Raw genomic sequence first — 13,376 nt, 5'->3', positions numbered from 1 at the left:
ATTTTGGGAAAGATTTATCCGCTGTGCTAGTTGTCTTGTTACTTTTTCAACACCTGTAACTCCTAGTGTTGGTCTACCCTGTTCTATGTGGTCAAATTCAACTTTGGCAATGAGAGACTATTTATATTTGTGATTCTTCCTAGTATTAGGATACTATAACTTCAGTTATGTGGTTGTGGCTCCCTCTTGAAGTTCTAGACTTCTTAAGTTATATAGTGCTGTTTTGTGCCAGTGTGTACTGCCCAAGTCTGCATTGCTGCAGTGTTGTTTGTGCAGGGTTCTGATGTAAGCTGATTATGCTGTGTTGGGGTAAATTACAGCCATCAAACTGGTTGGATCCTCCAGCTACTTGTTGTCGTCTTACTACTGCAAAAGGGAAGTTCAAAGTACTTGCGGCATTCTTCTACATCTCAAAACTCCAAGGATCATGAAAGATTGGATGAAAGAAAATGACAGATTACTTGTGATATAGCATGGAGCCACAGTTGGCTGGGAACATGATGTTTTATACAACAACGAAAGCTGTATGGATGATCTTTCTGAAATCTTCTCACGAGATAAAAAGTAGACCATTGTTTTTAACTAGTATGAGAAGTTATTCAACTATAAGCAAGAAGGTAGGTCCATCAATGAGTGTTATAGCACTTTTACGTGGGAGGAACTCAATTGTTACCAACCATTTACTTCCAACATTGAGGCAATAAAGAGGCAACGAGTGAATCCATTCTTTCTATTGAATCCATATCACCCATAAATGAAGCATATGCGTGAAACCAATGGATCACCAAAGATGACTCTTAGTCCTATTCTTAAGCCATGACTAGCACTACCTCTTACTGTGGAAAGGAAAGTGTTGGAGGATTTTAGGACAAGGTTTGGATGGCGATTATGGTAGAGGTAGTGTATAAATTAGGTAGTGGTTGCGCTTCTTGCCTCTTTATCCTCCTCACTTTGGGTTATTGATTTTGGTCCCTCCTCCCATACGATAGGTATTCCTAATTTACTTCAATAAATGAAACCCATTACTTTGCACTCTAAGATTATTCTTCTTAATGGTTCGGTTGCACCAGTTTCAGGTTGTGGCAATATTCTATCATTTCTTTATATTCCTCTCTATATTATATGTGCCTAAAGTTCTGTTGAATTAATTATACTTAGTCAATTAACTAAATTGCATAACTGCATCATTACCTTTTTTTTCTTTGCCTTATCTAGGATCTTCCAAGGAACAAAGGATTGGTGGAGGGCTCGAGAAGGATGCCCTATTCTATTTTGATATTGGTGGTTGCAAATCCACTTATTTCCATACAACTTCTTTAATTTCTACTCGTGGTGTGTCTTTGGGTATGCGGTACACGTTTGGGTCATCCTTCCCTTCATTTTTCGCATCTTCAAGTCTAGTTCTCAACTTATTTTGAATGTTCAACATAAGCACAGAAGGACTTTGTTTCAATCTAGAGTTGAATCTTGTAGTAATTTATTGTTTTCTCTAATTCATTCTAATACTTGGGGGTTTGTGTGGTGTCAATAATATTTTTCATATATTACTTGTATCTATTTGTTAATAGGCAGGCCTGAATTTCTTAGTGTGTTCACTCAATTTCACTAGGAAAGAAAAAATCAATTTGGCAATTGGTATTCAATTTTTTTGAGCTGATAATGCATTCAAATTTTTATTCAAAATAAGCTTTTGTCTTTTCGTTAGCCGAAGGGATTATTCATCAACCATTGTTTGTTTGTATCCTTTAACATAGTTGAGTAGCTACAAAAAATTAGATATTACTTGACATAGCACAATCTTTACTCTTCTATGTGCATATTTCCTAAAATGTTTTGGATGGATGCTCTACTGATGTTTTTTCTACTTTACAAGATGTCCTCTGGTGTTTAGGGGGCGAATTCCCTTCTTTATCTTGTTTCCAAAGGAATCGATGTTCTCAAGTTTGCCTCGTGTCTTTGGGGACACATGTTTTGTTCATGTTCAAAGTTCTCTCCTCGTGCTTTTATATGTGTCTTTGTTGGTTTAAACTTAGAAAAGACATAGATGTTATGTTCCCCACACTCGTAGGAAATGTTAGTGTAGATGTCACCTTCTTCGAGGGGACACATTATTTCTCCAATGCTAGGTCCTCCATTAATGAATCTGTTTTGAGTCCATCAATGATTTCTGGTTCCCCTTATGTGTTGTTCCTATCCTTATTCCTTTAAAGAAAACTCTCCATTCCCAATCCTTTGATTATTGACCTAAAGAAATGATTAAGGGTTCAAGAATGACAGACATCATGCCACCATGCAGCCACCTCATCCGCCTTGCACTATCTTGACTTTTGGCTTTGGAGGTCCATCCTATTGTGACTTGGATTTGTTTATTGCTCACCAGAAAGTACCCTAACTTGTACTAAATAGTCCTTAGTTGTTTATCTTATTGCTCATTATGTTTTAGATCTTCGAATTACAATGTGTTTTTTTCTTGTTGTCTATTTCCTTTGTTTCTATCCTTCCTTGCATCTTGAAGCACTTGCTACCTCTGTGTTTAAGCATGCAATGGATGTAGAATTGGGTGCCTTGACCATTTAAAGGACTTGGGACTTGGTGATTTTCCTCATGATAGGAGTTGGTTAGGTGGGTACACCATGGCAGCTTTATGGAACGGATTTAGGCTCGATTGGTTGCCAAGGAATACACCTGAACTTATGGTATTGATTATTTTGAGACCTATTATGTTGCTTGGCTAAATTTTGGTTGTGTATTGATCTCATTGGCAATTAATTTTGGGTGGCCCTTGCTCTTGGATGTCAAGAATGCCTTGTTGTGTGGGAATTTGCAAATAAAATTGTAGCAACCTCCTGGTATGTTGCTTAAGTGAAGAGCCGTAAGGTCTGCAGGTATCATATGACCATTTATGATCTTAAGTAATGACCTCAAGTTTGGTTTACTATGGTGGCCTCTACATTTGGTTCTTTGCAATGCTACTCTGTCAGTCTTTGTTTGCTGATAGAAGAAATATGTGGTACTTGGGATTTCTAATAGACAATATTTCAAATCACGGATTTAGTACTCTATGCTATTTTTTTGATATTGAGATTGTACAATGCAAGAAAGGGTTGAACATTCTTTGTCAATATACTTTGAACTTGCTAAGAGAGATGGGCATGTTGGGAGCTAAGCCAATTGATACTCCAATAGGTCTTAACATGAAGTTATCTAGGGATGTTGGATCAAAACTTTGAAAAGAAAATATAGGCCATTAGCAAGTTGATCTACTTGAATGTCGCTGGACTTGACATATCATTTGTTGTGGGGGCGGTAAGTCAATTTATGGGAAGTCCCAAGAAATGAAACTGGGATGTTGTTTATAGGATTTTACAATATCTCAAGAGCTCTTGAATTTTGATATATAAATGGAATTGAAATTGTGAGATCATGGAATACTCTATACAAATTGGGCTGACTTTGTTCAAGATTGTAGATCTACTATTGAATACTGCACATTTGTGAGTGATAATATTTTTACCTAGTATAGCAAGAAACAAGTTCTAAGATTATTGAGCGATGGCTCATACTATTAGTAAGATTATGTGGTTGAAGTCTCTTATGTTAGAGATGTGGGATTCCTGACAACAATATGCTTTGTGATAATCAGGCTACCATATATATTGCTAGAAACATAGTGCTTCATGAGAGAACAAAGCATATTGAGGTTGATTTTCATTTTGCGAGGAAGCAATGTTGAAGATGCTGGTTTTTTGTTTATCCCACATTGGTGGGAAAGTTGTTTTGAAGTTTTTTGTTTGTCTCACATTGGTGGGAAATGTTTTTTGGACTTGAGGTTGAAGCTATATAAAGAGCTCCCCACTTCATTTGTAAATCACACCAAAATCTGAAAGAGTTACAAATAGTAGTTGTACTCTAGGGTATTTCTTATTCTATTGGTAATTTGAAATTTGCCCAATTTGTAATTTTTCTGGAAGTAGTGGATTGATCGTCGACACGTGAAAATGTGGGTAATTCGGTACCGAGCCTCGTTTGATTCTTGTCTTGTTCTTTTTACTGTCTTTTATTATTAGTTTCTGCATTGCTTTAGTTTTTATATATTCAATAGCATTAGTTGTAGTATTGGTGTTTGGCACAAGTGGGGTGCTTGACACAACAATTGGTATTAGGGTTACGTTGAATAGTGTCAATACGGAGGTGTTCCTTCGTTAGGATCCTTGATTCCACGTTTGATGTCTAAGAAAGACCTTGTCTTAGCGAGGGCTCAGAGACCATTGCGGCTCAGTCGCTCCTTGGAGATCGGCCTGGTCAAAGTGGAATTTCATAGGATGTTGGTGTGTACTATTCATCCTAGGCATTTTGCTTTTTTGGTTGCTATTGAATATATAGAAGATGGCAGAAACTAGTGCAACAGTAAGAGAAACTCTATCCACACGAACTCCAACCCCAATGGTTTCGACATCATTGTCAAAGACAATAGCTAATGCTCAATTTGAGGTGGAGAAATTTGATGGTACCAATAATTTTGGTATGTGGCAACATGAGGTGATGGACATCCTATATCAGCAAGAAGTAGATATTGCTTTGGATGATAAACTATTGGATATACGTGACAAAGATTGGGAAAAGATCAATCGTCAGGCATGTGGTACAATTCGTCCGTGTCTTGCTAAAAATCAAAAATATTGTGTTATAAGGGAGACATCTGCAAAGAAATTGTGGAAGACATTGAAAGATACATTTATGACCCAGAGTCTGGAAAATCGGCTTTATTTGAAAAAGAAATTGTTTCGCTTCTAGTATCAACCCGGTATTTCGATTAATGACCACATAAATTCTTTTAATAAAATTTTGGCTGATTTGTTAAATTTGGATGAAATGGTAAAAGATGAGGATAAAGCCTTATTGTTATTGAATTCTCTCCCCAATGAGTATGAACATTTGACCACCACTTTATTTTATGGGAAAGATAAAGTTACTTTTGAAGCTATTTGTACCGCTTTGATTAGTACTGAATGTAGAGAAGGATCAGAGGGTTCGTAAGGAAACAACATAAGCACTAACAATAAGAGGATGTTTTCAGAGTTGTAAACCTAGAAGGAGGAGTAAATCTCGTGGAAAACCTGCTACAGATGAATGTGTTTTTTATCATAAGAAAGGGCTTTGGAAGAAAGATTGCCCTAAATTGCCGCAAAAGAATAAGGGCAAAGCACATTCTAATGCCAATATAGCCAATGATGATGGAAGTGAGTCAGATTTTTCTCTTGTTGGAACATTTTCGTCACATTATTTTGGTGAGTGGATTTTGGGTTCTGGTTGTTCCTATCACATGTGTTCCAATAGGGAATAGTTTTCTAATTTTGAAGAATTAGATGGTGGGGTTGTTTTTTTGGGAAATGATAATACCTGTAAAACAACTGGAATATGATTAATACAGTTGAAATGTCAAGATGGAACTGTTAAAACCTTGACTGATGTTAGGTATGTTCCAAGCCTAAAGAAAAATCTGATTTCATTGGGTGCCTTAGAATCTAAAAGGTTCACTATCACTTTGAAAGATGGAACCTTAAAGATTAAATCTAGTACGCTGGTGGGGATGAAAGGAATAAGGAAAAATAACTTGTATTATTTACAAGGTAATACATTTATTGGCTCAACAGTTGTTGTTTCTGAGAAAAATGTAGGTTCAGATATAACCAGGTTATGACATATGCGATTGCCACATGCAGGGGAAAAATCTCTGCAACAATTGGCTAAGCGAGGTTTGTTGAAGGGTGCTAAGGTGTGCAAACTCGAATTTTGTGAGTATTTTATTCTGGGAAAATAGACTAAAGTGAAATTTGACACTGCAATTCACCAGACTGGAGGTATTATAGACTACATCCATACAGATGTATGGGGACCTACTAAAACTGCATCATTGGGTGGTATGCATTATTTTGTCACTTTTGTTGATGATTTTTCCAGAAGAGTTTGGGTGTATTCTATGATGCATCAAAATGAAGTGTGATATTTTCCTTTAGTGGAATAAATTAGTTGAAACTCAAACTGGCCGAAAGATTAAACGGCTCAGATCAAATAATGGTGGTGAATACACGAGTGACCCGTTTATGAAGGTATGTCAGGATGAAGGTATTGCTCGACTTTTCACAGTTAGAGATACACCACAATAGAATGGGGTGGTAGAGCGCATGAATCGGACTTTGCTGGAGAAAGTTCGATGTATGTTGTCTAATGCTAGGTTGGACAAAAGGTTTTGGGCTAAGGTTGTTAGATATGCACGTCATCTCATCAACCGTCTACCATCATCTGCAATAGGGGGAAAAACACCCTATGAGGTATGGTTTGGAAAGTCTGCTAGTGATTATGATTCTTTACATGTATTTGGTATTATGACTTATAATCATATTAAAGAATCTAAGTTGGATCCAAGAGCCAAGAAAACAATATTCTTGGGGATTAGTGCAGGAGACGAAGAATATTGTCTTTGGTGTTTAGAGATGAAAAACATGATTTTAAGCAGGGATGTGACTTTTGATGAACTTGCGATGATGAAGAAAACAATACGCAAGGAGTCACCAATTGAAGAAAAGACCAGTGGTACTCAACAACAGGTGGAGGTTGAAACAATTTTGGGAAACCTAGTGAGAAATGAGACTACACGATGTAACTCTCCAGTTACGGTGGGGAATAGTGTACAAGAAGAGGAGATTTCAATCCGAGAATCTTCACAGCAACAAGAATCAATTGTTTCTCAGAGGTCAAGACGAGAAATTCAAAAACTTTCTCAGTATACTGATATGGTGGCCTATGCACTTCCAGTTGTAGGTGATGATGTTTTTTGCACTTTTAAAGAAGTAATGAGGAACTCTGAATCAGACAAGTGGAAAAGTGTGATGAATGAAGAAATGCAGTCTCTTCATCAGAATCAAATCTGGGAGCTAGCTCAGCTGTCCAGGGGTAAGAAAGCAATTGGTTGCAAATGGGTTTATGTAAAGAAAGAAGGATTTCTAGATGCAAATAGTGTTCGCTTCAAAGCTAGATTGGTAGCTAAGGGCTACGCACAAAATGAATACATTGATTATAATGAAGGTAATTTCTCCAGTTGTTAAACATTCTTCCATTCGAATTTTGTTGGCTTTGGTAGCACAATTTGATCTTGAACTAGTTCAGCTCGATGTAAAAACTGCATTTTTAGATGGTGATTTGGAAGAGAAAATCTATATGACTCAGTTAGATGGATTTCAGGTTGCTGGAAAAGAAAATTGGGTATGTAAACTGGGTAAATCGTTGTATGGTTTAAAATAGTCTCCAAGACAGTGGTACAAACGATTTCATCAGTTTATGATGGGTCACAAGTACATCAGAAATAAATATGATCATTGTGTTTATTTTTGCAAACTACAAAATGGATCTTTTATATATTTACTCTTATATGTTGATAGCTTCAAAGAACAGGGAAGAAATCAACAAGCTAAAAATTTAGTTAAATCAAAAGTTTGAGATGAAAGATCTTGGTGAAGCAAAGAAGATACTTGGCATAGAGATATGCAGAGATAGAATGAGAGGAAGAGTCAGTTTAACTCAAAAACAGTATTTGAGGAAGGTAGTTCAAAGTTTTGGCATGTCTGAACAGTCAAAACCAGTCAACACTCCTCTTGCTCCTCACTTCAAAGTTAGTGCAGCTTTATCTCCTAAATCAGATGAGAAACGTAAGTATATGTCATAGGTTCCTTATGCAAGTGTTGTTGGTAATCTAATGTATGCAATGGTTTGTACTAGACTTGATATTTCACAAGTTGTTAGTATGGTGAGCAGGTATATGCATGATTCGGGTAAAGGACATTGGCAAGTTATGAAATGGATTTTGAGATATATTATGAATACGATTGATGTTGGTATAGTATTTGAGAAAAATAATACTATTGATCAACGTGTTGTTGGATATGTGGATTTTGATTTTGCAGGTGATCTGGATAAACGTCGATCAACTACTGGATATGTTTTTACATTTGCTAATGGTTCAGTGGGTTGGAGGTCTACCTTCCAGTCTACCATTGCCTTGTCTACAACAGAAGCAGAGTACATGGCAGCTTCAGAGGCTGTTGAGGAAGTTATTTGGTTGCAGGGTTTACTTAAAAATTTGGGAGTTGTTCAGAAGCACATTGTTGTGTTCTGTAGTAGCCAGAGTGCTATTCATTTGGCAAAGAACCAAGTCTACCATGCACGAACGAAGCACATCAATGTTCGGTTTCATTTTATGCGGGATATTATCGTCAGGGTGGATGTTTTTTGGTTTTTTGTTTATCCCACATTGGTGGGAAAGTTGTTTTGAAGTTTTTTGTTTGTCCCACATTGGTGGGAAATGTTTTTTGGACTTGAGGTTGAAGCTATATAAAGAGTTCCCTACTTCATTTTTAAATCACACCAAAATCTGAAAGAGTTACTCTAGGGTATTTCTTATTACTATTGGTAATTTGAAATTTGCCCAAGTTATAATTTTTCTGGAAGTAGTGGATTGATTGTCAACGCTCGAGGATGTAGGTAATTATGTATCGAACCTCATTAAATTCTTGTCTTGTTCTTTTTACTATCTTTTATTATTAGTTTCTGCATTGTTTTAGTTTTTATATATTCAATAGCATTAGTTGTAGTATTGGTGTTTGGCACAAGTGGGGTGCCCGACACAACAGAAGATGCTTGTGAGGACTTCATTTCTGAAGTCTGATGAGGGAGATGTCTTGACGAAGGCTTTAACGTGTCTTGTCTAATTGTTGTAGCAAGATGGGGTTGGGTTCTTGTGCTCCTCTTTTGTACTTCGTCTTATCCCTCTGCAGTCTGATCTCTTCTTCTCTTCTTGATCTTTAATCCTAAGTGCTGTATTTTCTTCATCAGAACGTCAATTTATTTCATATTTGCAACACCCATCTATTTCTTTCCCTCCAAACAAAAAATAAATAAAATGGTATGAGCAATTAGTTGTATATACCTCCTTTTACACGATCTATTTTTTTACGACCTTTCCAAGCCCACACCTCAATATTTATGAGCCTGCAGCTTCCCATTTAGTTCCAAATATTCCCAATGCAGAGTCCTGCAGCTGCCTATTACCAGTAGCGGATTACTAGTTGTTGTGTTAAAATCTGAATCCCAAGTATCATTGTAAATAATATACAAATTAGGGAAGTAGGTAAATATGGGGGATTTGATATTATTCAGTAAGGAAATTGTTTCCTTGTTTAGAATAGGTAATCATATTATATATTGGGATGTACATATGAACAAAGTAATCAAGAATATATTCAATCGTTTCTTCTTTCATGGTATCAGAGCTAGGTTTTCTTAAACCTAGCTAAACGATGGCTAACAGCACCGTCAACAGCAGAGGCTCTACTTCAACCCAAGAAGTCTTTGCAGAGGTCTGGAGGGAAGAGAATAGGAGGCGTGTGATGCTGCGGCCCAAAAATGAACCTGCTGGGCTGGACCTCCTAGTACCCATATCCGCCCAAAAATTAGATGGGCACGCTGGGCCAGATGTCTCAGCTCTTGTATCAAAAGGCCCGGGGGGACCCAGTCAATGACCACAAAAAGGTAAATTATGGTGCGAACATTGCCAAAAAACAGGTCATTTAAAAAATACCTGCTGGGAGATTCATGGAAAACCGGTAGATTGGAAACCGAGACAATACCAAAAAAATCGTGGGTACCAGGCCAGCACTGACGGATCAACTGAAAGATTACAAGGAGAGAACAACAATACCTCTTTTAGCAGTGCATTCAGTCCTGAACAGTTGGATCAGCTATATAAGATGATTTCATCAATGCAAACATCGAGTCAGTCTTCCTCTGGTTCCCTGGCTCACCAAGGTAATTATCTGTCAGCTTTAAATACTACTACATCCTGTTACAAATCTCCATGGATAATTGATTCGGGTGCATCCGATCATATGACTGGGTCTTATCAATATTTTTCATCCTACTCACCATAAGCCGGGAATTCGAGGGTAAAAATTGAACTTGGAAGTTCACAGATCAACCGAATGGGAAGAAGCCAGTGGGTTGTAAATGGGTCTTCACAGTGAAATGTAAATCTGATGGAACAGTTGAAAGATATAAAGCCAGACTTGTTTCAAAAGGCTTTACACAGACTTACAGCATTAACTATACTGAAACATTTGCACCAGTGGCAAATTTAAATACAGTTTGGGTTCTCTTGTCCTTGGCAGCCAATTTAGATTGGCCACTACAATAACTTGATATTAAAAATTCTTTCTTAAATGAAGAATTAGAAGAGGAAGTATACATGACTATACTACCAGGATTCAGTAGAACAGGTGAAGAAAATAGAGTGTGTAAACTAAAGAAATCATTATATGGCCTCAAACAATCTCCTAGAGCGCGGTTCGACAGATTCGCCAAGGTACTAAAGAATCAAGGGTATCGACAAGGGCAATCAGACCATACACTGTTCTTCCAACAATATGAAGGAGGTAAAAGAACAATTCTAATAGTATATGTTGATGATATAATCCTTACTGGCGATGATACTGTTGAAATGGAGAGATTGAAGAAGGTTCTAGCTGCTGAATTTGAAGTTAAAGACTTGGGACAGATGCGGTATTTTTTGGGCATGGAAGTGGCAAGAACGAAAAAGGGAATTAGTGTCTCTCAGCGAAAGTATGTTACTGACCTCCTAGTTGAAACTGGCATGCTGGGATGCAAACCCAGCGAAAGCTCGATGGAAATAGTAAAGAGGGTTGAAGATTGTGGAAAACCAGTAGAAAAGGATAGGTATCAGAGATTGGTTGGCAAGCTGATCTACCTATCACATACTAGACCAGATATTGTATTTGCAGTCAGTGTAGTAAGTCAACACATGCATTCACCAAAAGAACTTCACTTAGATGCTGTATACAAGATCCTTAGATATCTCAAGGGATCCCCGGGAAGAGGACTCTTCTTTAAGAAATGTGAAAGCAAGGAGGTAGAGATCTTTACAGATGCAGATTGGGCAGGATCAGTGGAAGATAGAAGGTCCACCACAGGTTATTGTACATTCGTCTGGGGAAACCTCGTAACTTGGAGAAGCAAAAAACAGAATATAGTGGCTCGTAGTAGTGCTGAAGCTGAATTCAGGGCAGTCGCTCAAGGGATATGTGAAGGATTATGGTTACGAAAACTCTTGGAGGAATTACGGGTCCCGGTGAACTTTCCTATCAAACTCTACAATGACAATAAGGCGGCTATCAGCATCTCTCTTAATCCAGTTCAACATGACAGGACTAAACATGTGGAAGTGGACAAACCCTTCATCAAAGAGAAAATTGAAGAAGGAATTATATGTATGACTTATGTACCAACCAAGGAACAAACTGCAGATATTCTCACTAAAGGGTTGGGACGACAGAGCTTTGATGATCTTATTAGCAAGTTGGAGATGATTAATATTTATGATCCAACTTGAGGGGGAGTGTTAAAATCTCAATCCCGAGTATCATTGTAAATAATATACAAATTAGGGAAGTAGGTAAATATGGGGGATTTGATATTATTCAGTAAGGAAATTGTTTCCTTGTTTAGAATAGGTAATCGTATTATATATTGGGATGTACATATGAACAAAGTAATCAAGAATATATTCAATCGTTTCTTCTTTCATGCTGAATCAATTCTGCTTTCTTTGCATGAGTAACATCTATTAACCATTTCTATGCTCCTTTTTTGAAGGTTGTCAAGGATAGAAATTCTTTCCCACACTACTTTCCAAGTGAAAAAACAACTTTTTTTTTTTGGGGGGGTAGGGGGAGGGAAGGCTGTGCTGGAGTCTTCCAAATTGCACTTTGTTGAGCTTGTTCTACGTAGGTCTGGTTGACTTTTACAATGTCTTGATTTATTTGTTGTTGTATGAAGTAGAATTGCACTTCTATCCTGATCCGTTATTGTTGTATGATGTAGAATTGAAATTTGAAATCCTTCTCTGAAGTCAAATGGAAATGTATACACTGGCTAATGATTTGAACTGATTTCTACTTCTGTGAATATCTAATGTAAGAGCCACCAATAACAATGTCAAAGAACCGGTACTGGCTTAATCTTTTATTGGTGAGTTCCATAAAAACAAATTTATGTCTGCTTAGTTGGGAAAGTTGCTTTGAGACTTGAAGTAGGCAAGGCCTCATGGGATGTGGAGAATTAGAAATTGTCAATTCACATGCATAATTTCAAGAGTAGGCTGACATCAGGTGAGTATCTTAGAGTTTCAATGTTTGAGAATTGTAAAATTCAAAAATGGGAGATTTGGTTTCTTGTGAACATCTAAATGTGATGCCCTATTTCTTGATTAAACTTTTGAGAAGTCAATGTTTGGTGGAATTTGTCCTTTTGTGGTCTATGGACTCTGATCATATGACTAATTGCATATATTGAGCATTTACTTGATATAGAGTGGAATTAATCTGAGATCTAATCTGTACTCTGTTTTGCACACGCATGTTTTGAATTGCTGTTGACAAGATTTAGCCAAGTAGCTGGAAATGAATTTCTGGATATAAGAATTTCATATTTTCCTCTATTTTTATTTGCCCTAGATTGAGTAGGATGGTCTTTTAAGTTTTTCTTTTGAATGGTTGTTATTATTGTATTATATTTTCTTGCCTTGTTCCCAATCTGTATTATTGGGAATTCAATTTTGAAGTCTATAGGTTGAGATTTTAAGGCCACACTTATATATCTTTTGTGGTTGATTTAATCTTGCGCGCACACAATTTAAAAATATTTTTATTGTATTAGTATGACAATTTTAAATGAGTTTGGCATCGCATAAAAAAGTTAAAAAAAATTAGTTTACTTCATAGCACAGATGTTAATTATACTGAGTATTTTATGAAATGATGTAACTTCAGTTAGTATAAGTGGCGATGGCTTAATTTTCTGCAGGCGATGCCGTGATGCATTTTAAAAGATGGGTTTGTGATTAATTTTTTGTGAAATAGAACGGACAAACCTCGCTTTAATTCAAATTTATTTGCATATATCACCATCCATCATTTGTGAAGACACTTCTATCCTAATCTTCATGTGAACTTTTTCTCCCTTGTAGTGATTTAAGCTTTAATAGGCTGACCGGTCAAATTCCAGAGTCACTTGAGAATTTAGATCTTGCTTACTTGTAAGTTATTGAAATTTTGTTTTCTGCATTTTTTGTTGATTAATTGCTTTTTAGCACAAGCAAGACTCAAAATTTTCCATGGATGTAGGTTGTTGACTAACAACTCCTTGACTGGCACACTACCAAATTGGGTATTCAAAAGCGGAAATCAGTTGTTAGTATTTCTCTGGAGTTTGGACCATTTCTCTTTCCTCATCGTATGCTTATGAAATCA

General features: G+C 36.8%; 1 protein-coding gene across 3 annotated transcripts in view; it reads left to right on the top strand.

Moving 5' to 3' along the window:
• The window catches only part of LOC131151034 (probable LRR receptor-like serine/threonine-protein kinase At1g53440), a 53,090-nt gene that overhangs the window by 23,184 nt on the left and 16,530 nt on the right, over positions 1-13,376 (top strand). For all 3 annotated transcript variants that reach the window (XM_058102208.1, XM_058102223.1, XM_058102215.1), the window contains 2 exons: positions 13,094-13,162; positions 13,251-13,316. In XM_058102208.1, coding sequence (XP_057958191.1) covers positions 13,094-13,162; positions 13,251-13,316 — 135 coding nt within the window. The remainder of the gene's footprint in view (positions 1-13,093; positions 13,163-13,250; positions 13,317-13,376) is intronic.

Source organism: Malania oleifera, chromosome 1, assembly GCF_029873635.1.
Source record: "Malania oleifera isolate guangnan ecotype guangnan chromosome 1, ASM2987363v1, whole genome shotgun sequence".
NCBI classification, from domain to species: Eukaryota; Viridiplantae; Streptophyta; class Magnoliopsida; order Santalales; family Ximeniaceae; genus Malania; species Malania oleifera.
The sequence above is the reverse complement of the archived record's forward strand: the minus strand, read 5'-3'. Positions and strand labels throughout refer to the sequence as shown.